The following is a 27,627-nucleotide window of genomic DNA, read 5'->3' on the forward strand; positions in this document are numbered from 1 at the left end:
AAGAATATTAAAACATACAGTCTATTCACTGAGTACTGAGAAATATTCTAATCTTCATCAAGACTATGAAGTGAAAATTCATTTTTGGACCATGATGTATCAAACTATGGCCATCTCTCATTAGAGACCAATTTTTAATCTTGTGTATGTCCCATAAAAATATGTCACACAGGTTACTGTTTACATTTAAAAAAAAATTTTTAAAGTTAATACTCGTGATCAAAGAGAATAACTGACGGGCCTAAACTAGAAGGAAAGTAAAAAGAAGTTGTCACATCAAATTTTGGCGTATTCTCAAAGGATAGAAAAGACTTCTATTGTTGCAAAACTACCAGAATGTCCACTGTGAAAATAAATGTTTGTCTACAATGATTTTTCATACCCTCTTTTACTGTCTTTGTTTTCTTTTTCTTTAAAAGAAAATGTCATAAACAGCCCCAGAGAAAGCTTCTTCAGAAGTAAAAAAAAATTTCAAAAATCAATTTCACATTGCAGAACATTGACTTATTTATTTTGACAAAATAATTGCTGCATCTACTACTATGTAATTATTATATTTGTCTTGATCTCGACATTATCAGGCAATACCACAACACTAAAGACATTAGCAAAATGCGCCCTGTACCATACAACAGAGATGTGACTGTATGTGGGATATTTCAAGACTTGCTCTACGTAGATAAGCTCTATTTGCAGTTGTCAATACCAGATGTAGTATCAGTGCAATATCTGTTCCTATAAGAGGACATGCATCTTCTTTCTCTGGTGTTCAGCAACTGGAAAGATCATGTACATTACAAACCACTAAGTTTCAATCAACTGACTCCACATTGATTTCCGCTTGTTCAAAACACACTTTCCAGAAAGACATCCTGAAGACAGTAAGATATGAAAATTCATCATTTCTTTTAATTGTTTTCCTGAAACAGTTTATATTCTTTCCTGTTTGTTTGGGGTTTTTTCTGTCTTCAGGTTGTGCTTTTTCCAAAATAAAGACAAGATCTACCCGTTCCATAAGGATTCTACTACCATTCATGGGATCATATGTCACATCTTGAGAAGTGTAATGATCAAGCAAACAAAATAGGATATTCTCATCTCTTCATTCATATACCAGGGATTATCATTAATCATGTTTGATTTTACTGTTTTCCAATTTGACTCTATGCTGTTACTTATTGGCTACGTACCACTAACAAAGAGTGCTACTCAATCAATTAAGTTTCTGTTTACAAGCACAACTAGCTTGCAATAAAATTTGTAAATAGGAGCTAGCTTCATACTTTCATTTACTGGGAGTGAAAGACAACAAGGACATCAAATGCATCAACTTGAGAAACAGCAGTCAAAACAAACCAGCTACTTAGCCATACAAATTCTCTGCTGAGGAAAGTTTAATGAAACAAACCAAAAATCTAGCTAGAGGGATGAGAGCATCAGATGCCAAGAGAAGCAAGGCAGAGAAAGGGAACACAATCTCAGCAGAGGCTAACAGGTAACCTACAGCAGAAAAAGCCAGAAAAGGAGACTAACTATTCTATGTTCCATTTCATGAAGAAAAGAGATCCAGAGGAAAGATACAGAAAGAGTTACTTTAATCTTGGCCATCATAAGCCTAATTCCAGCTGTTTATGCTATTAGGAATGCAGGTCTAACGTCTTCAGCTACTGAAGCAGCATATGCCAAAAACTTGTCTAGATTTTCCACTTATAGCAGCTAGACTAATACAAACATTATCTCTCCCTAACAAACTTTGTTTCTCATACACATCTAGACTGTCACAGCTACAATATAATGACTAAACCGTAGAACAAGATGTCAAAATACAACATGCAGTGAGTTTAATATCAGGCAGCTTTAGGCATAAGTTACAGAAGCAATGTTGCTCATCACAGTGCTTTATCCAAAGGTAGCTGTATGCATAACTACTAAAAATCTGACTTTTAAATATACTTAGCGGTAGTGAAGCAGTAGGTCAATCACAATGCTATAAATAAATCTCATCACAAGAAAAGACTAAAATGAATTCATTTTGACACTGATTCTAAGAAATAATCTAAGTGAAAAGTTGCACACATGCATGTTCACTTCTGCTTTACAGGCTCTTTCATTCTAAAAAGAATCTATACCTACTAGAAAACAAATACAAATGTTCACCATTTCCTTTGGAGTAATTTCACATCATAATAACAATTATATTGTTCGCAGCAATTTCCCATATTTATGGGATAGGACCACAATAATCATATGCTTGTAACACTACAGCCCTAGCTCTTACCAAAATCAAAACTTTAAAAAGACAGATTGATTTTAAAGAAAGTTTAGTGCAATACTCCTCATTTTTTCTGCTATATCTTCCCCAAATTTAATTCACTAATCTCTGCCATCTTCATGAAAAAGAACCAGACTAGTTTACTTTAATACTGCCCATTGACTTTCTAATGAAACTAGGTCCTGAATGTTGTAGTACTGTCAACTAATACACCTTCTGACAGTGTCAACCTGAAAGACAGACCTAAATTTGAAAAATGCATGTTGCTATATACAGCACTATTAAATTAGTAGCAGCAAATTTAATATTTATTCAGAAGTTTTTATTTCTGATAATTTAATTTTAGCTCCTAATAGAAGGGGATTCCATCAGTACCTATTATTAAGAGACTGCTATAGGATGAGAAGGTATACTACGCAATAAATACTATTTTATTACAGATGAAATCTCATGGATTAAATGAATTTATGTAACAAAAATTCAGACATCTGACATTTCTATTCATTTTCCACAAGATAAATTCTCTCATCATTAAGTCTGAAGTGTCACTGTAAGGATATCAATGTTAAGATACTCCAATAAGTATGCTACACCACATATGGACTAGAGACACATTTTTAAACGTGAATTTGTTTTAGTCCACAAAGATGTATTTGCTCTCTCTTCTAATGTTGTCTATCAACAAGGTAGATTAAAATGTGTATCAATTCTTTCCTTCAAAAAAAGTATAATATTCATTTGGCTATTTCAGAGGAAAAGAGATGGAGCGAGCGAGCGTGTCTGAAGACAGACACACAAATTCTGCAACAAAGAACAGTATTAAAGCCAGACTAACCTCATTTCACACACCTTACTATTCACACATTCCACTTACTTGAAATACACAGATGTATTCCATCCAAAATCTACTGACACAGAAGACTGCCTACTGCACTGGTTGTAAAGTTTTGGATTTCCAATGGAAGAGGTACTAATATTACCCCAAAGAAAGATTACATGAATGCTAACAAAATGCTTAAAGGCAATTCATTCTGGAAAAAAAAAGACAGACACAACCCAAACCTCCCCCTACACCCCCAAAATACCCTGGAATTTAGCCGTACTTAGTTAATTGTTGTGGGTTTTTTTAATAGAAGTGTAGATGTAAATCATAGTTTTGGGGAAGTGGGATATAGAAAAGAAAGGGCAATAAAGATGTTAACTGACTGTGTAATAGATATTTTTCCGTGGAGTCTGAACAACGACAGGAAGTGTGAGGTGGAGGGAGATTAGCTGATGAAAAAAAAAAAAAAGAGGAAATAAACAACCCCTACTCACAGCTATTGGAATTGTAAGAGATTTTACAAAAGCTCCATGTGACATAGAGGTATGATAGGAAGGCAAGAATGAAACTGGAAATGGTATTCTAGGAAACCTAAAGAGGCCAAGAAACCGGCTGTAAGAAATGAAATAGTGCTTGCCGAGCACACAAACCGTGGGGACTGGGTTGCAAAGCAGGAAAGGTCTGCGGAAAGTAGACATTATGCCAAACTGGATGTACACTTTTCATACGGAAAACTGTTGAGAGGCAAGAAAAGAGATATATTTGGCATGGACAGGTTGCTACAGAGAAAGTAACAGTTTATGTGAATGCGCACTAAGAAAACAGAATGCTAAATAGCAGTAGTTAATAGGTAAATCAATATTAGCATTAATAAATCAATATTACTATATTGAACGTCCTTCATTACAAAATCAGTGACATTTAAAGTTCCAAAATTTTTTGTCATAATGCAGATGATGACTGCCACAAGCAGTTATTTCCAGACACTGGATCAATCTCAGAAATAAGAATTTTCAATATACTATCTCAACTCTAGAAGTGCAGCAGGTATAGTAAACTTACATTTCTGAAGAGCTGTTCTGCAAGTTCTCTAACATGCTTTATCATTTTTGGTGGATTACCTTCCTCAGCTTTAATTCTTTCAACTTCAAAAGCTACCAACTTAAAAAAAAATCAAAACAAACAAACAAAAGTTTATAATTTAACTAAAAAGAATTTCTTTTGTATTTAGATTATGAAATGTTAATCTTAAATTGAAACAGAGCAAAGAAAACTGAACGCTGAAAAATGTGCACTGTCATGTTGCTCTGGAATATGAGACATTTTCACCTTATTATAGAGCTTCTGTTACCAGATTTTATAGTCCTGCCTAACAGAGAAAGTCCTAACTACCAAAAAGATTCCTTTAACATTTCTAATAACGCAATCCGTATCTCTTATATACTTATATACTACTACTATGCAGAATTAATACCAAACTCTATTTGTCCTCTACATTCAAATAAAAGCCAGCACAGTAAAAATATGGCATTACTTTTTAAAAGAAAAAATGTTTGTCCCCGTTTATATTGTTGGGTATTTATTTAATTTAATATTTCTCCCTTACTTTTTCAACGTTCCTAAGAATATAATTAAATTATCAAAGTAATTCTGTACATGGGACACATTATGAAGTTCCAAACTTCGCAATAGGAACAGCATTACTATGATTTATACAACCGTTTAACTTCACACATATGAGCAGGGCATAAATTTATGGAAGTAAGCTAAAAATGTATGCTTATTAGAAAATGAGAATTGAGAAGTTTAGTATAAATTTTATATAATAAATAGTGAGGATTCAGAAGCATTTCAACAGTTTTTCACATACTAAAATATCATAAGTACATTTTAATTTACTTGGGAATATAGAAACAGTTATCACCTCATCAAAAAGATCACAGGCTCTGAAAGGAGGACCCCTCTCTGACACAAAACCAGCAAATGACATTCCATTGAGAACTTTGGTCAGAAAGTCATTCTCAATTAAGCCTCGCTGCCCCAAGAAGGCTGCCTACAATAAAGACAGAAAAATGTACATGTATTTGATCAGTATCAAAACTAAAACCAACTACTTATGTACTAGCAGTTAAACATTTTCACCAGCTTACACTAATACGTGGTATTTTCTAATTAAATATTTTATATTACCTAGTATCTTTTTATACCAAAATTCAGAAGTGATTTAACAGTTTGATGCACACATTTTATAAATCCTACAGATAATAAAACGGAAAACTAGTACTTTCAAGTATTGTCTTCTAATTACATACGTGTGTTTCCAAAATTCCTTAATGATTACGCAAATGTTTCTTTGCATTAAATTGTAATGTTAACTTTGTTTCACATTTCATCACTGTCCCTGCAATTAATCTCACTAAAATCCACTGATACAGTGCTATGTCAAAATGATATGCTTACCACATGCAGATTTTTTTTTAAACTTTAGCACTTCTTCAAAAGGTAGGCTCATGGGAATAACTTGACACAAATGAATACTAACTGAATACATGACTGCTACGCTTTTACCTTATGGAAGTGAATTACTGGTTCAGCATGAATTCTGATCAGCTGAAGACATGACCGGTATCCTTGGAAAAGTTGTGCAAATAGCCTAAGAAAGATTGCTCTCACTTCTTTATCCTGTAAGCAGTAATTGAATTCACTGTCAAAACATTTTTGTATTCTAAACTTTTCCACACTTTGTATAAAACTATCTTAGAAACACTTACAAATTCATCAAACAATGCAGCAGTGTAGTATAGAAATTGAGATATTTGTACACATATAAAGTTATCTTATATGAGGCTACAGTTTCACTCACCTGTCCGCACATGGCAACGACAGATTTAGTACATATTTACCCTATGCCTGCACAACAGCCTCTGGGTAATGCGAGTGTAACTGTTGGGATAGTCGTCTGGTGAACCACATGAAGGAACTGCTATGAAAGAAAACCAATGCAAAATAAAGGGGGAATTTTATTCTGTATTTATTCCCTAAAATAAGTGTGGCTCTGCAGCACTACACAAGCAGTGCCATCGGAGTGGACAGGGGCAGCAGGTAGCCACAGGAGCCTAAGCTGGCATTACTGCTGCTGGGGGAATCAGCCTCAGAGCATCACAGGCATTACCATAGCCATCCACTGCGGCTCTGCTAGCTGAGTAGATTGCTCTAAGTTTGCTCAGCTACTTGTTTAGGACTTTATCTCATGTCTTCACTTCCCAATCTATTGCAGACAAAATAAGCCAGGGTTAGTCTAAAAATGTTTAAATAGTAGATCTTCAAAGTCCTGGTTTATTTTGATTTAAATGAGTAAGGGCGTGCTTAAATAAAAATCAACCGGTTAACAGAAATGATGTGAACAGTTGGGGGCAGTGACATCTTCAGCTGGGCTAGATGCAACTAAAGACTATGATCACATCCTGGGTCACCCATGTTACTTTATCTTAGCTCAGGTACCTACTCAGACTGCAGTCATGTCTAAAATCTGAAGTCCTAAAAATTGTTTTATGACCTCAAGTTTTATGGTATCTGAAAGGACTTTTTAAACAAATTCTAACTTTGAAAATTCCAAGTAGTAAAGAATATTAGATTAACTAATCAGGTAAACAGGTGATCAGTAATCAACAAGTAAATACAACCTAAATAAGTTAAAGCTTGTAATGATTTTTAAAATAAATAGGTTTAGGTATATATAAGATTCTATAAAGCTGTGCTACTGGGAATTTTTTCTAGATGTCTGTTTATTCTTCACTGGAACGATCAATGTTATTCTGTTTTTAAATTAATTTTCTAAGGGCTCATTTTACTGAGAGATGCTCTCATTTGCTTTGTGTCCAGGCTGCTCCCTAGGATTTAACAGGTATACTAGCGTGGCCAGCACTCCTGGCCAGGGAGGTAATTCTGACTCTCTACTCCACTCTCGTGAAACCTCACCTGGAGTTCTGCATCCAGTTCTGGAGTCCCCAACATAAGAAGGACATGGACACATTGGAGAGGGTCCAGAGGAGGGCCAGGAAGATGATCAGAGGGCTGGAGCACCTCTCCTATGAGGACAGGCTGAGAGAGTTGGGTCTGTTCAGCCTGGAGAAGAGGAGGCTCTGGGGAGACTTTATAGCGGCCTAAAGGATGCTTATAGGAAAGTCTGGGAGAAACTTTTTAGCGGGGCCTATTGTGATAGGATGAGGGGTAATGGTTTTAAAATAGAGGGAGGTAGATTTAGATTAGATATTAGGAAATTTTTTTTTACTATGAGGGTGGTGGAACACTGGAACAGGTTGCCCAGAGAGGTGGTGGATGCCCCATCTCTGGATACGTTAAGGCCACGTTGGATGAGGCTCTGAGCAACCTGGTCTAGTTGGGGATGTCCCTGCTCCTTGCAGGGGCTGTTAAATCTTAAAGATTTAATAAAATTCTTATTTTAATACAAAATTATATTAATTTATAGCTTCACTATTCAAAGTAAGATCTTAGCGGAATTCTGCCACTAGTTTAAATGAAATTTGGATGACATTTCTTGTCTTCAGCAATTAAAAAACAATCTTAAAGCAAGAAATAAGAACAACACATATATTGTACCACATAAGAGCTTTACATTTTAAAATACCCCTACACAAAAAAACCCAACGTGTGTTCTGAAACTGGATCGATTTCTGGAGTTTAGTTTGGACTCAAGCTCGATTCTAGACACTCCTAGTAGCTAAAACCAGCGGCTTTACCAAGTTGCTAAGTTACCATGGCTTCAAAACTACTTTTAATCTAAATTAACCAGATTTTAGCAGAAAACTTTCTACAGAATTGTTTTAGTATAGACAATTACACATAGTTTCATTCAAGTTGAGGCTAAAGCCATTTAACCATGTATGGTTAAAAAACATATAACTACTTTCCCAATATGTCCAAGCATACAATGTATAATAATTATCATTATTATTGTAAAACTAGTGACTTACATTTTGCTAACACAGCAACCACTCCTATCTTTATTCATATTTACTCAAAAAATATAGATCTTGAATGATATTTTAAGTGCTTCTGAACCTTTTAATAAGATAACTTCATTTTAACATTTATACAAACACACAAAAAGATCAGTTTGCCCACTCATGTAAAATTCTGCAGCTTTACTGGTCTACGAAACAGAGGAGGCACAGATTTAACTCAACAGACAGCAATATTAAAAGAAAACAAGGTGCTTCCATATTAACACAAATATGTTTATAAAAACTTCTAACCCATTAGAATGGTATTAGAGGGTAGAATGCAAAGTTCAATGGCATTTCTTTGTTCCATCAATAATACTACAAAGAACATGGATATGGAAAAGAAAAGAAAACACAAAGTAGAAATTCTTAAAAGAATGTTAGTCTAAAATGTCAACAATTTTCTACTTAAGAAAGTCAGACATAACACAAAAATCTTACCAGCATTTTTGAGTGTGATAAAGCTGTTCGTGGTGGAGGGAATGCATAATCTGCTGTTTCCAAATCAGGATGCAAAACCTAGAGAATTTTTTAAACAATTTTTTTTTCCCCTCATTTCGCTGAAGAAAGGATAAATTACTTTTTTTCTTCTTTCTCAATTTAATATTAACTGACAACAAGTACCTCAAATAATAGATTCAGTTAAATCATGAAGACTGTATGAAAATAAAGGAGGGATTAATTTTCAGCTTCAGATTTCTGTAAGTGAGCCAGTTATCAAAAACACCTATTACAGTCAATGAAGCTAGTTAATACAGTCAGGGATATTAGAGCTGATTCACCTGAAACAGATTAACAGACAGAAAATTCTTCTCTTTAAGACAAGAAGATTTGTTCAGAAGCCTCCAAATAAGGTGTTTTCTAATTTACAACAATGATAGTAAAGAGACAAAGTGAACTATTTTCTTTTTGGTGATTCTCTAACATAGAAACAATCATTCGTGAATATTAATATAGAGGCATCATAAAAATAAACTTTAAGACTAACTGGTTATGCATTTGTTGAACTTCAAGACAACTTACAGTTGAAAGCAATTAATAAAAACAGAAAAGAAGCTAAAATGAGTATCTGCTCAAACTGAAATGCCGCTCAAATACTGAGGTTGAATTCTTATTAAAAAAATCACTATTGGGAAGGAAAAATCACTACCTACCTCTTGAATAGTGAAAAAAGCATTTTAGTACTAAATTACTAACTTCAGATAATAAATTCTTCTAAAAACAGGAATGTTGGCACGAATCATAGTTTTAAGTCCCACATTTGCAGTGTTTTTGAAAGCAACTGAATATTGAAATTAATTTTTCATTCTTTAAAAATAGGTGAGAGGGTGGAAATCGGGGTTTGTATCGAAACATACGAGAGAAAGCGCCATTTGAGTCTGATGTAGCAGTGGCTCTGGCAGCTGCGAAAGATGAATACATTCAGGAATTTTAATTGTACCTCCATCCAGATCTGCTATGATTACATCTAACTGTAAAGGACAAACGCACACATTATCAGTATTGATTATAGTTTAAAAACAGTTTAAATTTCACGATCTGCACATAAGTTAAAATAAACAAATTAAAACAGGACTAACTTTAATGTACAGAATGCTTTTGAAAATGGAAATACTTCCAATACTTCATATTACTGTTGTTCAAATTCATGACCAATACATGACAATGCTGGAAATGAATCTATTCCTTCCCACCCTGCACTGGAATCAAATAATTTCGCTCCTCTACTATACAGTCCTAATGTATTTACAAAACAATTAATACTTTTTCTGTTTTTTCCTCCTGATTGTCTTGCCTTGCTTTCTACAATAATATTTTAAATGTATATGAATTATTCATAGAAACATCTCTGAAGCACAGAAAATTTCTGCAACTAAACATCACAGATAACATTGTGACTATGAATATGCTAAGTAGATATACTTACAAGCTCATGAATGTCATTGCGAAACACAGAATGTACACCTATTATGAAAGGTGTTGGTGAGCTGAGAACTTCCAATAGCTGTGCAGGAAGAATTGGAATATAGGGATAACTGTGAAAAGAATAAATAAAATAAAATAAAAGCTTTTGACTATCATATAGGGCAGTTTTTTTCTTTAAAAAAAACCCAACTTCCTGGTGCGGATTAAATTTACTAAAAATACTTGTATTTCAAAAATACAAAATACGAAAGTATTAATAAAAGACTTCGTTATAAAGTGCTATACTGTTAAAATTTGTCATGTAAACTCCAGAAATTATTATATTATAGGGTCTACAATTTATTGCAAACAAATGTATTTTGCAAAATAAGAGAAGCTTATTCATATTTGTAACATTTATGTTATATGGACATTATATTTGTCCACAACTTTTAGGTATCTAGGAACGCTAAAGTTACGGAGAATACTTTCATTTTAAAAACATGGCTAGCTTTTAGCCAGACAACAACTATTCAGCCTTTTGTGAAATATAATTAATAAGAAATCTTTAAATGAAATAGTTTGCTTTGATATTGAAATGACAACTAAACCTTATGTATAGAACTCTGTAATTCAGATACAATTTACTTGATTTGAAAATTTTAAAAAATTGTTTTCATCAGAGCAATATAAAAATCTAGATCTAAACTGATCAATGCATTTCAACACCTAATTTATTGTTATTAAAAATCAGCATTCATGATTTAGAATTAAAAAACATATTCCAAAACTCACTTTCAATTTTTCTCCTTCTTATACAATGAAGCTGATGTCCAAAATATTTTAAATAAAAACATCCTATTAAAATATAAGCATCTTTTAAAACAGATGTGTCAGAATTATATGTCTTCTTTTTCAAAAAACTTAATAGCTTGACATTAAGTTTTCCATTTCAAAATGCTGGATTCAGTTGTGACTTTTTATAGAGGATCAATTTGTTGATTTAAAATTATTATCTGTTGGACATTTGTCAGTGACTTAAAACTGTGACACAAGCTAATGCAGATCTTATCTTAGAACCACAGAACCTTTTGGGTTGTAAAGGGCCTCAGGAGATCATTTAGTCCAACCTTCTGCTCAAAGCAGGGTCAAGACTGAATCCAGATCAAGTTGTCCTGCGCTCTGTTCACATGGTTCTTGAAAACCTACAGGGATGGAAGTTCCATAGGCTCTCTGTTCCACTGCTTACTTATCCTCATAATAAAACAAATTTTCCCTGCATACAGTCAGAAGCCTACCTCTCCTCTCTTCCAATTTATGACCCCAATCTCTTGTTCTCCTGTCACGCACCTCCTCTTGCCTAATGGCAGGCTGTTATTAGATATCCTCCATATCTTTCCCATGCATTTACTTATGGATCATCACTGTCAAGTTTTACCATCCAATTGATGTTGCGAGCAGGGTTTCTGATGTATTTGTAGGCAAGACGTTTCTCCTTTAATTGTTTCCACTGCCACAATGCAATCATGATGCAATACATTTTTATTAATGACATGTACAGACTAGGACTTACATATATGATCACGAAAGCCTTTGCTTATTTGAACAAACATAGCATAACTCCTTTTGTTAAGGACTACGTAACATAAGTTATAAAATGCTGAAGAAAGTTAAAAAAAACTTAGTCAAATACGTGAAAGAATCAAAACTCAACTCACCTATATTTGAGGGGAAACATCAAAGACTCCAGAGCCCTACAGGCATCACTGAGCCTCTGAAAACTTGCAGAGTGAAAGAGAATCTTATTTTCTGTAAGCACGGCACAGAACAAGCTGAGTACATTTTGGATGCCTTAAGAAAACAAACAAACAAACAGAAAAAAAAACCAAAAAAACCCAACTGTAACCATGTGCCAAAAGAATAATAAAAATTACATTAAAATTTTCAGGAGGAATTTTCAAAATTCAGGTTGCTAAAATACTATCTGACTGTATATCTGTATTTCAAATACATTGCATTCTATCTCTCTTTTAATACCACTTTCAAGGATTTCCTCTTCTCAGCACAAATCCCAGCAATGCTTAATAAAGACTTCAAAAAGGAACATGTGTATCTTCTGCATAGCCTTCTGTGTATCTAGAATTCAATTCTGGTCACTGATTGAGGCTTAATTTCTAAACCTTTATGTACCTCCATGAGGAAGGAAAACCCAAACCAACATACTGCCGAGCTCAAAAGAAAATGACAAGAATTGCCTAGTAAATATATTCTTACTTTATCCATGGAGAGCATTCTAGGAGTCACAAGGTTAAAAAAGCGCGGTAAGAGCATCGATGTCATTAGAAGGATAAGTTAAAGAAGAGTTGACTGTTTAAACAAGCCCTGCTAGGTTTACGGTAAGGCTCATGAATCACATGACGTGTGGTTTTTTTAAAGACAATACAATTTACCTAGGAGACAAAGCCATGTGCTTTCAGGGAAAATCACAAATACATTTCCTTAAAAAAAAAAGTCCCATCCTGAGAAGTAGACATGTCTGAGATACGTGAGACATGCTGAAATTTACGAAATTTCCTGAAATATTCTGGAAAGTATGATGTTTCCCTGAGGACACAGCTTGTATGTAAGACAGTCTGTATTACCTCTACAAAGCTACTGCTTATCTTAAATAATCTTCATAATAAGAAGTGTGACTACTGAGAGCTACTATATGCATATGATAATTAACACTTTGTTTTCCTTAAGTACTTTTTATTACACATTTTGATAATTTTTTTTTCCATGATGTATGAAAATTTGCTTCACTGGAGTGGAGCTTGGTTCATATATATAGGGGGACAAGGATTTAGAGAGGGTTGTTGAGGAAAAGAGTTAATTCTTTGGATAAAGAAGTCAAATAATAACATAATAGCTTTTGCTGTCAAACTCCATTCTCCAAAAATCCTAAGGACAGACTCATTAAATCAAAGATAGAGACTTAAGGACAGAAAGCTTTGTTATAACACTGTGAGTTACTGTTGCAAATATTTGCTATTGCTTTCAGTGGCATAATTAATATCGTGCTAGTATAAAACAAACTGATTTGTAATGTACAATGTGATGATAGTGTTTAAAAAAAAAGAACTAGTTTCCTCATGTGAATGTAATAGCGCTTATCAGTGAACGCTTAGAAGCTAACCTGAAATGGTGTCCTTTCTTGTGGATGTGTGTACGTGGGTATACATGCATCCGAACACAAAGTTAGAAAGTGCTGTCTGTTTAAAAAAATCTTTGTAAGAAAGTAAAAAAACTGAACTGCCCTTTTTATGCAAAACTGCCTCTGTTCCTTTCCCACAAGATACTAAAGATTGTTTTGGAGTCTACCTTTTGTTTTAAATTAAGCTTTTGTTTTCAAGCTAAGTGGGCATTTTACACCATTTCAATCCAACCAAATGTCTTATTAAGACACTTAGGAATATATTTCCTTAAACATCTGACACTTTTTTCCTATAATCAGATATAAAAATTCTCAAATAATCCTTTATAAACCTATAACATTCTGGTAAGCATTACTAACGAAAATAGTACCTAAAAAACTTACAAATATTCACAACAATATTCTAACTAAATTATCTTTTAAAAACCCTCTTGTGATCAAAATATCTATAACTAAAAGTTCTTGAAAGATATGGTTTTCCTATCTGCATATCTTAAAACGGCAAACTAGGCTGAGAGGCAAAAATTCTAAAATATTTTCTGGATGTTATTGCCTTTAAACTGTGTTTTACAAAGAATTAAAACTTTCCTTTACTGAAAGTATTCAATTGAAATAAAACTGTGTAAAAAACCAGCACTTTTTTTTTGTCTAGCTATATGCTGTGGATTGTGGTGATTCAAGAGCCTAGAAGGAACATCTTAATTCTAATACCTTTAAAAGTCCTAAAACTTATCCAGTATCAGCATTTTTCATCTGAAATGTCTTCTGAATATAGGCTTCCTCATAAGATACCAAAACAACACACAATTTTCAATAGTACCTAATAACTGAGCACTTTAAAAATGCAAAAATTTTACTAACAAATTACAATCAAGATTTTGCTTATGTGTAAAGAAGACACCTACAAGTACTTCATAGTACTTGAACATTGGCCTTCTAAAAAGATGTACATGAAACACTCTGACTTTCTAGTGTTGATACTTATCTGTGAAGCCAAAACAAGGTATTACTCTTACACTGAATTTTCTGTTCTACTAAAAAAATTGAGAACACATTGGCTGCAAAGCACAAGATCACAGAGTCTCCTCTCTCTAGGGACTATTACAATGATACACTATTATATAGTTAATATAGGTAATCTTCATGCTCATATATAGGGTTAACCTGTATGTCCATTAGATTTTTATCTTTACAATTTTAAGAAATGGATTTTGGTATGTGTCTTCAATTTACAGAACACTTTGGATGTCTAGTCAGTGTATTTTTTTCTTCTTGCTGATTTTTTCTTGATAGTTTCTTCTAAGAACCCAAGTTCATACACACTATGTTAGAAGACAGGTCAAAACTCAGCTCTGAAGCTCCACTGAAGTGCAACTTTTCTATCTAATAGGGTATGTTCTTGGTAACTAGAAAAAAAAAAGGTCTTCCTTTCAGTAAAACTCAGGAGAAAAAAGAAGTACAACAACAACAGGTTTGTGACCTGAACTCAACTACAGTGAGCCTGGAGTTCACAAGATCTACCTTCCTCCCAAGGTTTTACTGGAGGACAAAGGGACTACACTCAAAAGTCAACACTTACTGGAATAAAAAGGGGAAAAAAAAAATATTTTTTTTTTAAAAAAATAAACTTTTAAAGCACTGATGATACAGTTTATGAGGCTTTAACTGGGGGAAATTAGTCTGGTTTTGCTGCATATTAGGGGCTGCAAATAAAGCTTTACTTCGTACTCTACAAAGGCATTTCTCATTGTAGCTTAATCCATACCAACGTAATTTGATATTTAAGACAACTATTTTTAGCAACTATCTATCTGCCATGTATAAACTTGATGCCACACAGAATAATATTTACTGTAAACAAGTTTTAATTACATTCCGCTCGTTAGTCTCTCAGATGTTTGCTATATTTTAATTGGCCATGGAAGACAAATTTAAAGTGTCTGCTGTATTATGAATGCACCAGATGTAGCCACCAGTTTTGCTGAGTTAGACAAAAGTATTGCTTTATTTGCAGAACACATGAAAGTGACCAAAAATAGAGATAATCTAAACACATCTCTCTCATAATCAGTAGGTCTGGTAAGGAATAGCAGGAAAAAAAAACCAGTAAGGACACTGGGAAATATCCAGCCTTCTCTGTGAGTTTCAACAGGGACAAGTGAAAGCCATCACCAAAGCAAGGAGACAGGCTGGTAGGGGCAAGAAAAGCTCATTGGCCAACTGCTCACATACTAAAAAGGATAAGAAGCACTGTCTACAGCTTGGCAATCCCTGTCACATGTCCAAGTTAGCAGGTCCTCACAAAAAGCAGTTAAAAGCAGCTGTGAAGTATGTACATCACTGTCGTGCAATCTATCACTGGCTAAAATCCCTGCCCAAGGAAACATCTCAGCAGGACAGAAAAGAACCAAGCGCAGGACACAGATCTCCCGCACACTCTGTCTGCACATCTAGGCTAAGTCCAAATGCGTACAAGAAACCAGTGTGGGAAAAGTGAGATAGTTACCTAATGTAATCAACATAACTTTATAGATGTTCTTAACTTCAAGCTGAATCTGAAATTTTCAACAGATTGAATCTCCATCTAAAAGTTATTTCTACATTCTCTCAACCATATTCTGCGCTCTAAATGCATAAAAAGCAGAAAGCAATCTCACCAAAAAAAAGACTAGGAATCTTGTGTGCTTGCATTTGAAAATAAAATTATCTTAATTTCTGCAAGGTATCTACAATACAAACAAATATAACAAAATGAGAGTAATCTCTGTAATCAGAGTTCATATAAAATGCATAAATAACTTACAAGAAATAATAATAATACAATATAAAAAAAATCCCTCAAGAAAGAACCAAGGTAATTTCTTTAGGTATCTTTCACAAAAGCCAGTTTAAAGTCAAAACTTCACTGGCTCTCGCCCTTTTCTTGCCTGAACGAAAGCTTCACAGCCTAAGAAATATTAAATTTATACCTAAGGAGAGGTTCTGAAGTTTTAGGAGGTTTTGTTTTGTTGGATTTTTTTTTGCGTAATAAAAGTGCTCTTCCATTGAGAATCTAATCACCAATGTCAACCAACTTCTTGAAAACAGGCTACTCAGTTTGGAAATAGGCTTGAATAGCAAAATCCAGGCTAACCACCTCCACTGCTACCAGTTGTTTTCCTTCTCTTTCTATTTCAAAAAAAAAAAATTACACTGTATACAATACAGAAGAAATTAAAACATATACAATCAAGTGTACAATATAGACATCTAATCTGGAATTTTATTTTAAAGATGATAGCCACTAACTCACTACAAAATTATTGCTCCACATGTACTTTGGAATGTATGTTTTCAGGAATATGAGCAATATAATGACTGTGGAGGAAATTTTCATCTGACAGAATCAAACAAATTATAAATAGTAAGACCTTTGATTGCTTTTCTTTTTTAAACTATTTAAACCAATGATTAAATTATTTGACCAAGCCACCAAGATGTTGTTTCAAGCCCTGCATGTTGTTTACTGAAAACAAACAGTTCCAAAAAACAGCCTGAGCCCAGTTTCCTCATGCTACAAGACACAATTGTGTCTGTCTGTAACCTTGAACTGTACACTGGTCTTCAGACTCCACACTACATCCGATGCTAATTTGTCAAGGCATAAATAGACAACACAAAACAACAAACAAGTTGATTTTTACAGATTACTCTTTGGCAGTCTACAGACAGACAGACATCCTGTAAAATATCATACATATGCTGGAAAATTTTGAATGGAGGCTTCCTGACCTTCACTCTTTTCAAGTATTTAAAGAATCTGTAATTTGTACTAAATTATCTGACATCCTACATCAACAAATGCATCATTCTGCCTGCTTCCTGTTGTTCCAGAATTTAATTTTTTATTTAAGTGTGATTAAAAAAAAACGAAACACAAAGTGTACTCAACAAATTATTAACTGTCCTCTATATTTCATGAAATCAAAATATTATCACTAACTTCTTCAGACTTTTGTAAAGAGTTATAAACATGGATTTGGAAACTGAACTACTTGAATACATTATTATACCAATATGCCATTCTTGAACTACTGGACACAAGAAAAAACTTAATAGACAAAATAATCCATAACTTAGCCAGACTAATCCAGGAAATGGGTCAACAAAGAATGAAAAGCCTTTCTGAAAGGCCACTGGAGAGTGCATAGTACAAGTTCTGTGCCAGGCAGTGTCAACCTCTTAAGATAACTGGGAAAAAAATAGAGAAAAACAAAAAATGTTTTCATTTTTATTTTTAGATGTAGCTGCATAACTCTGCTAATGAACAAAATAACTAATAAATAAGAAGCAACAATTTTACTTGATACTTATACAGCTAATCCTTGCCAAACTGCATTCATTTGTCAATCCAAAAATTACATGGTATCTCCAATCAACTACACACAGTTAAAACAAATTTTAAAAATTGCTTTGTCACTCAGTTGAGGATCAATTCACATTTAGAAAAGTATGCAGTTCTGTTATTAAGAGTAGGGCTGCACTGCACACTACATGATTAAATCATAACCAAACTTGCTTGCAAATGGGGAGCAATCTAGCTGTGCCAGCAGGGAGTTTTGTGAGGGTTAACTTCTCTTGCTTTCTGGATGGATAACACAGAGAACATGAGTCAGACAAGTACCCCTTCATCTTAGCCTTCAGCTAAGACACCCTCAAAGAATCAAACATTTAATGAATAAAGTGTTTGTACTAATTTCTGAGTACACAGAAGCAAACACTGGTGTGACACACAGTACTGAAATCAAAACACACTTTTTGAGATAAACTTCTGATTTTGGAACTGAAGTGAACTCAATTCGGTATCTGAACCATGAAAGTTGTATGTTGTTTGAAAGAAGCAGGGCTGAACGAAGGCTTCTCTACAAACTAGCCTTTGAGGACAGTGGAAAGAGGTAAGAAACAGGAAAACGATACAGAAAGATTCTGGTATAAATGCCATAAAAGCCAACTGATCATTAAACAGCATATCAAAGAGACTGTGAAAATGAGCGCATATAAAAAACCCAAGATCTCTTCAGCTAATGGATACATACCTGATTCCTACCATTATTGCTCCACCAAAGTCTAACAATATCAACTGTGTTCTGTCAACAGAGGCAAGCAGATGGTTGTCATCCAAACAAGAAGACTGGGATTAAGCACAGTATATGATCTACTTAGGAAAACACATGGTGATATCTGTCATTTGCATGTTGATATCACTTCATTGTTACCAATTTCATTAAATCCCTCTGCAGACCTACTTAAAGGAGCAGGAAAAGCCCTCTGGATTTCTTGAGCCTTCAAACACAACTCTGCCAATACACTTAGTGAACATGATGAGTAATTTTTTTTTCCAAGACAATGATATAGCTAAAGGCAATTAGTAATAAAATATTTAAATAATAAGACCTTCAGATAAGATCATCATCCCTGAAAGAAAGAATCATAGACTTGTTTGTGTTGGAAGGGACCATAGAGATCATCTAGTTCCAACTTCCCTGCCCTTCCACTAAACCAGGTGGCTCAAAGGCCCATCCAACTTGGCCTTAAACACTTTCAGGGATGTGCAAAACCATTTTATATGCACAGTTTTACAGCTATACATATCCAAAGTGAGACTGGTAAGCTCAAGATTTATATGAGTGTGTTCAGTGAGTTTTCTCAATAAAGCAGAAAATACAATGGAAAGTAAAAAAGACAAATAATGGTTTTATATACAGAAGGTATTCACCTAACAGGGAGGTAAACGCCAAATTTACATTAAAGCAATAACTTTGAACTATGCAACCATAACCTGCATGACCAATTGAAGGTTTGCAACTGATTGCATATCTGGCTTATACAGACAGGCTTGACAGGTGCTACTAAAAATAGATTTAGTTACTTTATTTTAGATTTTGGGTTTGTATTTTTACTTTTTTTTTACTGAGTACACATTGAAAACAAATTCTAGCAAAGAAAAAATGTCAAGACAATGTCAGATCAATGTAGCTTTGCATATAAAATTAAAAATTCAGAGCTATTAAGGGGACAATAATCAAACATAAGATTAATTTTTTTTTCACCTACAGGGAGGGTGGTAAGCCATATTTCTCAATACCGAACTGTTAACTATCAGATTAAAATGAAGTCTTTGTTCTCTTACTGTCCGTCCCTACATACATGCAGGCATCAACATCTGAGTAATAGTCTATTCTGTTGACATATAATTCATTTTCAGATCTCATTTCACATCTCATCTTCTGCTCAGTTATTTAGTTATCTGTAAGACACTTAAAATAGGAAGCTATTTTCTTTGGATGTTTATCCCATAAATATCTAGTATTCCAGTTCTGAGAAAGTTGTAAGTAAAGATAAAGAGTAATCCTGTACAACACTAATATCAGGATACAGAATTTCTGCATAACCCTCACAGGCCCGCACTAACCAAAACTCAATGAAAGAATTTTATAAAATAATTTTGCGTGGACTGGGATAATGATACATACTAATGAACTGAAATTATGACTGATTTCCCTAAATAGAGGTGGGAGAGTGCTACTGAAATGTTCCCACAGTTTTACAAATTTTTATAGGTGGTTTTCCTTCTTCAGAACTGCCCTTTTAAGAAATAATGAATTATTGTTTGTAGTATATATTTTGTGAAACCTTATCTCCTACATACATCAAAAGATATGTTGGAAAAATAAGCAGATGCTACAAAAATTATTTATAGCAGCTAAATTAGCCAAAAATTATCTTTCTTTATTCTGACAGCAAATCTAAAATTATAATTCGATGTGAAGGAGAAATTATTTGCAACTGCTGATTTATTTAAGTAATCAAAAATAGATACTGCAATTTACTTGCTCTCCAAATTGATTCATACATGGTAAACTGTCTGAAAGTAAAGGAGGATTTCTGTTTAGCCACCAACAGACATTTTAAACTTCAGAAAGAGCATTAACAAATTTTCAAATAACGAAATTTGTTTTTAACATTTCATATTGGAAATCAGGAAAATTATTACAACAAAGAAATATTAAATTTTCTGACCACAGATTAAAAGCCATGGCAGGACAAATAGAAAGCAGCTATAGCCACGACTTTTTAAAGACTACTGGAAATTATTCTGCAGATAAGCTAATCAATGAAGTGTGTTATCTAATAGGGAAGCAACACAAAAAAAAATGAAATTACTTTAACAGGAGAATTTACTTATGTCAGATAACTTTTCCTTCCAAGATTTATAATTTGCTTAAAATGAACTACTGCATAGCTCGTCTCATTTAAAGAGGTACTAGTAATTAATACAAGGTCGGACTGAATAAAAAGTAAGTGAGCATCTTATTTCACGTTCTTCATTGCTCTGCAAAACAATGAACACTACAAGAAATATTGGTCACTGCCTCTCAACACACTTCAGAATCCCATCTACTGGCAGCCGGCATCACAGCACCAGCATTATACTGGTAATGACAGAGCTCTCAGTGTATCCACATATGCCAAACAAATGTAAAAAAATGCATAGTATGTACTGAAGGAATAGTTTGACATTACCTGACTGTAAGCTGCTCTAATGGCTGTCACTAAAAGGGATGGTTTTATTGCACACACACGCTCCTGTTGCTTTCTTTACACCTGCATCAAAGCTCACAATAGTCCAAGGTGAGCTAGTTGAAGCTGGAAGAGGGATGGATCTGTTCTCATGGCAACACTTTGCTGCTAGACTGACTTAACCACAGCATCAAACTACAACCTGAGATTGCTGATAGGAAACAGATGTGACTTTCCCTCCTTCCAAATATTTTCCATTAATTTGGTGAGATAAAATAGGTCAGCAAGGCTGAGCCAAGCACCACTTTAGTACAAGGGATGGAGTAGGACGGTGCAGCTGGGAATGGATATTCAAAAATGGGATCTCCTGCCTGGCAGTTTATGCTGCTGGGGAAATGAAGTCTCAGTGACTGTCCACAAAGTGCAGTTACATGGGAGTGCAGAAGAGTCCCTGTACAAAATTCACTATCACAATACCCGTTTAGTTCCAACAGCATCTAAAAGAACACTTTATTTTTGTTCTGTTGTTGCAGCACTAAGGACCCATTTGCACTAAATGCCACATCAAATCCCTTGCTTACCTCTTTGTTCTTTGACAGACTACGCAAACCTACTCGGAAAGCTTGAGTGGTAAATTCTCTTCCACTGGGTTCCAGAGCTAATAGCAGCTCACTGACCATTGGCATTTAAACTGAAACTACTCCATAAGCCAGCAGAAGCCACTCATAAAACATATGGTGCCAGGTTCCTTAGGTTGGAGAGTACACAATTTATTAAGATCAAAGACTGATTAAAAGTTTCTTGATTACATACTTCAATAAAACTATCTTAATTTAATTTAATCATACATGTTACATTCCAACAAAGCATATATATATTCCCATCACAAAATATATGACATCTCATGGAAAGAAAAAAAAAATTTACTTGGGCAAGAAGTTTGTTGACAATCTGACAGAGGTGATAAAAGTTCTGGTTCATATCATTGAAGTTTCACAATAAACACGAGATGTGGAAAGGGCCACACATCAACGCTTTGATCTTGTTGTATCTCCCAAGGTACTGTACTGAAAATGCTGCATTTGGTCACTTGATATGTTGTGCAGATTAAATCTCTCATCGCTTAACTGCCCTTACATTATTTCTGAACAATAATGAAGTATTAAAATATAAACAATTCTTGCTCTGTGTTGAAGACACTAGGATTTTCTTAGTCAACAAGTTGAAGCCAGTTCACATGCTGAGTGTGCAGTGACCCTTCAATAATGTTTCCCAGCCATACAAACACACATATATGTTTATCAGGAATGTCTCTTCCCATTTATATAGCAATTCAACATAGTAATCTGTTGGTATAAATTACACTACATGGCAGGCTGAACATTTTATCTCCCCATAACCAGTATTAAAATAACAAGAAATTATTACATTACAGAAAATATTCCTAAAAGTGTCAACAAACGCAGTCAAAAGCAATAATTCTAAGTATTTTAATACATCTTGGATTTAGAAACATAGGACTGAAGAATCTTTAAAAAGTGAAAGAGTATAGCTTTTTACCACCTTGACTATATCGGACAATCCCAAATTGATCAAGCTTCATGTTAAATGTAGTGATACATTTTAAATGCTTCTACTCACAACAGAAGGTATTTCAGAATTTTTATCCTCCTACCATTAGAAACAATCATTTAACTTCCAGGGACCCTGACAGGCTGGAGAGATGGGCCTGAGCAAATCTCACAAAGTTCAACAAGGCCAAGTGTGAAGTCCTGCACACGGGTTGGGGCAGTCCCAAACACAGACACAGGCTGGGTGATGAGTGGATTGACAGCAGCCCTACAGAGAAGGACTTGGGGGTATTACTGGATGAAAAACATGGATATAAGCTGGCAATGTGCACCTGCAGCCCAGAAAGCCAATCACATACTGGCCTGCATCAAAAAGAAGCATGGCTAGCAGGTTGAGGGAGGTGATTCTCTGTCTCTACTCTGCTCTCATGAGACCTCGCCTGGAGTACTGTGTCCAGCTCTGGGGTACCCAGCATAAGAGATGGACCTGCTTGAGTGGGCCATGAAGACGATCAGGGGGCTAAAACACGTCCTGTACGAGGACAGGCTGAGAGAGCTGGGGTTTCTTAGCCTTCTCTAGGCTCAGAAGAGACCTTATAGCAGTCTTCCAGTACTTAAAGGGGGCTTAATGGAAAGTCGAGGAGGGACTCTTTACGAGGGAGAGTAGTGATGAAACAAATGGTAACAGTTTTAAACTAAAAGAGGATAGATTTAGATCAGATATTCAAATGAAATTTTTTACTGTGAGGGAGGTGAAACACTGGAACAGGCTGCCCAGAGAGGTGGTGGATGCCCCCCTCCCTGGAAGTGTTCAAGGTTGGATGTGGCTTTGAGCAACCTGAACTAGTGGAAGGTATCTCTGCCCATGGCAGGGGAGTTGGAAATAAATGATCTTAAGGTCTCTTCTAACCCAAATCATTATATGATTCTAAGTGAAGGACTTATGTTGGAAGGCGCTTGAGGTAGTGTCTTATGATCTCATATGACAGTGCACTCTTCCCAAGCATTTAGGTTCTCTTGCTCTTAAGCAAGTGCATGTGACACTCAACTAAACATTTCAGACTCTGCCCTCTACAGGATGCAGTTTAACCGTAACAGACTTGTAAATCACTCACCTTTGACAGCATTGCTAATATTATGCTCTTTTGGTATACATGTGTCTATTAATTTGCACTCTAAATTGTGACAGTCAGCACACTACAAGATCTTCCTTTTCTTCAGGAAAGCAAAATATCTCACACTTGTACTTTTCTGCTGTCTAGTGGTCATTAGGTCTGACTCAGTACAGTGATTCTTTGTACTTAGAAATATAACAAAAAATTATAGATGACCTCCACCAGATAATTTCTCTGCATTCTCCATAGGTCAATAGTTGCTTAACTGTGGGATGTTTACCTTTGTGATACATAAACAATCATGTTCCAGTAGGTCACAACATAATTTCTGAGGTAGTGCACTGGAAAGCAATAAAATGTTGGAACGGTTGTTAACAGATTAAGTCAGCTTTATTGCAGAATGCTGAAAGTCTGACTAGTGTGTATATTTTAAGACCAAGAAAGCTCTCTTCCTCAGAATCAAACTACACCAGGCAGGTAGGTATGAACAACTACACCTCTTGATTTTTAGTATCAAAGGGATCAGAGAACTAATACTACAATATCAACTTTCTTAAGACTTTTGGAAGGTAAACAGTGAAAAATGAAGAACCATCAACTGCCAGGGACCAGCAACGGCACACTGCTCCATAACAGATGACAAGATAGGTGCTAAATATGGAAACAAGGCGGGAAGGGGCAGTGCCCTCACCAACAAGTGTCAGAGTCCCACAGTAACCAAAGATGAGTTGGATAGGTCTGCTGACAGCAGCTAGTTTCAGCCGAAAGCTGAGACAGCCAGACAAGCCCACAGTGATAAGGAAGGTCTGAAGCCAAGCCAGAAAGCCAAATCAGCACAGAAGGGTCAGGACCAGAGATGGCAGCCAGGTCAGTCACAGCAATCACCAGGCAAGTCCACAGTCATGAAGAAGGCCTGAGATCAAGCCAGGATGTCCAGATAATACTCCGAACTGCTCAGTCTCAAGTCACAGCGTTGAATTTGTTGAACAGACATATTAAAAACAGACATGTTACCAGTACGCTTAATATTGGAGTGGAGCTTTTTAAACTGCTTGTACTGAAGTACTTCCCTGCTTACTAACTCTGTCATCATCACACAGATCTGCCCTAATATTTACATTTTCTGTAATTATACAATCTTTAGAAGTTTAATGAACCAGTCACTTCTGACATCTGGAATTACTGATCTTTAATGACACTGCAGTCTTCAAATATATTATTTGTAAAGTACTTGTTTTAGAGGCTTCATATATTGCCTAATATCACAATATGCACGATTTCTAGATTCAAAATATTTTATGATATGTAAAAAGGCTGAAGGATAATGAAGAAAATGCAATGTTTATAACTTTCATATAAAATACATCATAGGTTGAACAAATGAAAGACAAGCTTGCCAATGCTCAACCTAGTATTGCCATTCATCTTCATCCTGTTCCATTTATTTAATCTCTACACAGCCTTAAATTCAAAAGCAGCCTTACCCTGTGTATTCATCCAGAAGATTCAAAGTAGAATTTACTTCAAATTCTCATTTTTGCCACTTAAAAAATTACTTTTTTTGTAACACTGAAAGGCAGTCTGAGTTCTAATGAAAATACTCCAGTGGTGAATTAAAGATACGAGGAGGAAAACCAGCACGGACAAATGAAAGGGAACAGAGGAAACAAGGGGACAGGAAAATAGATAAGAGATATATATAGAGGTATAATTTTGTGTCTTAGGTTCTTTGGAAAAAAACCTGCTAATTAGAGAGATGGAGGTGTATGCCTCAGATACAAATGACTGAACATGGCAGTGCTGAATAACCATACTGCCAGCAGAAGGAAGAAGGCATATAGGGTTGGAGTTTGGAGAAATGAAGAGCTTAAGGCAGAAACACAGGAATGTATTGTTAATAAAGTGAGAGAGAAGAGAAATATAACCAAAATCTCCTTTAAGCCTGAAGAAGGCTACTGTGTTTTTAAGCTTTTATAGACATCTACCATCTTACTAACAGACAATGAGAAATAGAAGAGTATTGAAAGTCTTCTAGCTACAAAAAAATCATTTTAAAAAGTAACTTTATGATTACTATCTTTCCTGCTAATCCCTGTTGATGAAATAATTTTTAGGTGTAGTGATCCAGCTACAGGCTTGGTTTTCATAGAATCATAGAACGGTTAGAGTTGGAAGGGACCTTCAAAGGTCATCTAGTCCAACCCCCTGCAAGAAGCAGGGACATCTCCAACCACATCAGGTTGCTCAGAGCCTCATCCAGCCTGGCCTTGAACATTTTCAGGGATGGGGCATCCACCACCTCTCTGGGAAACCTGTTCCAGTGTTCTATCACCCTCATGGTAAATTTTTTTTTCCTAGTATCTAATCTAAATTTACCTCCCTCTATTTTGAAACCATTACCCCTCATCCTATCACAAAAGGCCCTACTGAGGAGTTTCTCCCTGTCTTTCTTGTAGGCCCCCTTGAGGTACTGGAAGACCACTATAAGGTCTCCCCAGAGCCTTCTCTTCTCCAGGGTGAACAGCCCCAACTCTCTCAGCCTGTCCTCACAGGAGAGGTGCTTCAGCCCTCTGATCATCTTCATGGCCCTCCTCTGGACCTTCTCCAACTGGTCCATGTCCTTCTTATGTTGGGGGCTCCAGAACTGGACTCAGTACTCCAGGTGGGGTCTCACCAGGGCAGAGTAGAGGGGGAGAATCACCTCCCTCAACCTGCTGGCTACACTTCTCTTGATGCAGCCCAGGATGCAGTTGGCCTTCTGGGCTGCAAGGGCCCATTGGCAGCATATTATTCCCATATAGTAATTTTTTTAAAATAAGAAAAGAATGTATGATTTAAGAAACCACAGTGTTTGACATTTATTATTATGCTTAAAACCTTCGGGGATGTTTTTCCCAACTGTAATTTAACACGTAAGTAAAAATAAGGTCTATTTCCAGATATGCTGTGAAATTGGTAATAAAGGGAGGGATATCCACTGACACAGCATTATCCTGCCAAGTAGAAAAAGCATGTTGAGGCTACTATTGCACAATATTTCTCAAAATAAATGTTGAAATTACTTTTATATCTATTAATCTATTGGTAAATTTTGTCTTGCTGCCCATCTTCCTCAAAGAAAGAGCTATTTTTCAAACGGTGATTCATACAGTTCATAAATATTTTTCTTGCTACTCTTCAAGCTTTTATTAATAATTCAAATAGTATTAAGTGACTTGTACCAGAAGAAAAATAATTGAACACATTATTACTTGACAAACAGTCCAGTCAATATCTGCGTCCTAAACACAAGCATTTGATGGGATAACAGTTATCATTAAAGTAACTATCCAACATCACACTAGACAACAGAAGTAGAATGCTTTTGTCCAGATTGGTAGAGACAAACATGCGTTAAGCTCCTGTTCAAATGGTATGAGAGAAATAGAACAATGTATCATTATAATAACCATAAAAACCTTCTGACAAACCCAAGCATGATCTCCAGAGCAAAGGATCAGGCCTTATCTCAGAAAAATAAGCTTTTTCCAAGGGATGAGCCAATACATTCTATCGCATCCCTTCGGACACACTGCTTTTAACTCTCCATAAGACTACATAGAAAATTTGAATAAATGAGAATTTATTTAAAACAGGCTGTTTATATTTCCAGGACCTCTTTTTATATTCAACAACCACTGCAAATAGACTCTTTTTTAGTAAATCCAAACAGAAATTTATCATTAACAGACCTTGGCCTTAAGAAGAACATGACAGTCCACCACCTACATGTGAAAGGAACTATGCGCTGTTCTGTAAAGTGATGTACAGTATAAAAATGCAAAAAAAAAAAAAGAAAAAATTCTGTCCTTATACATACAAGGTGATTCTACCATTGTGCTATATCCCCAGATAAATTAGACGTAAGAACTCCGAAAGGGACATCAGCGGGGAACTCAGCCACATTTGGGGAAAACAAAAAAGGCCAAAAAAAACCCAAAACCGCACCAAACCAGCAGCATTGATCAGAAATAGTAGATAGGAAAAGTAAGACCCTGTAAGTCCCTTTTGCAAAAGGTTGAAGTAACTGCTTTAAAAAAAAAACATAAATAAAAAAAAATATTACCTGCCAGTTTACTTGCCTACGCCTTGACTAATTTCAGGCCAGTTTCCAAGCAACTA

General features: G+C 35.2%; 1 protein-coding gene across 13 annotated transcripts in view; it reads right to left on the minus strand.

Moving 5' to 3' along the window:
* SBF2 (SET binding factor 2) overlaps positions 1–27,627 on the minus strand; it is a 297,451-nt gene that overhangs the window by 122,011 nt on the left and 147,813 nt on the right. For 12 of the 13 annotated variants that reach the window (XM_086750152.1, XM_086750151.1, XM_086750159.1 and 9 more), the window contains 7 exons: positions 11,743–11,875; positions 10,047–10,155; positions 9,478–9,591; positions 8,561–8,638; positions 5,664–5,777; positions 5,020–5,148; positions 4,158–4,256 (listed from right to left, as the gene is read on the minus strand). In XM_086750152.1, coding sequence (XP_086606278.1) covers positions 4,158–4,256; positions 5,020–5,148; positions 5,664–5,777; positions 8,561–8,638; positions 9,478–9,591; positions 10,047–10,155; positions 11,743–11,875 — 776 coding nt within the window. Of the gene's footprint in view, positions 1–4,157; positions 4,257–5,019; positions 5,149–5,663; positions 5,778–8,560; positions 8,639–9,477; positions 9,592–10,046; positions 10,156–10,819; positions 10,850–11,742; positions 11,876–27,627 lie in introns of those variants that run through there. The other variant, XM_086750163.1, reaches the window with a different exon arrangement.

This window comes from Chlamydotis macqueenii, chromosome 5, assembly GCF_036417535.1.
Source record: "Chlamydotis macqueenii isolate bChlMac1 chromosome 5, bChlMac1.mat, whole genome shotgun sequence".
NCBI classification, from domain to species: domain Eukaryota; kingdom Metazoa; phylum Chordata; class Aves; order Otidiformes; family Otididae; genus Chlamydotis; species Chlamydotis macqueenii.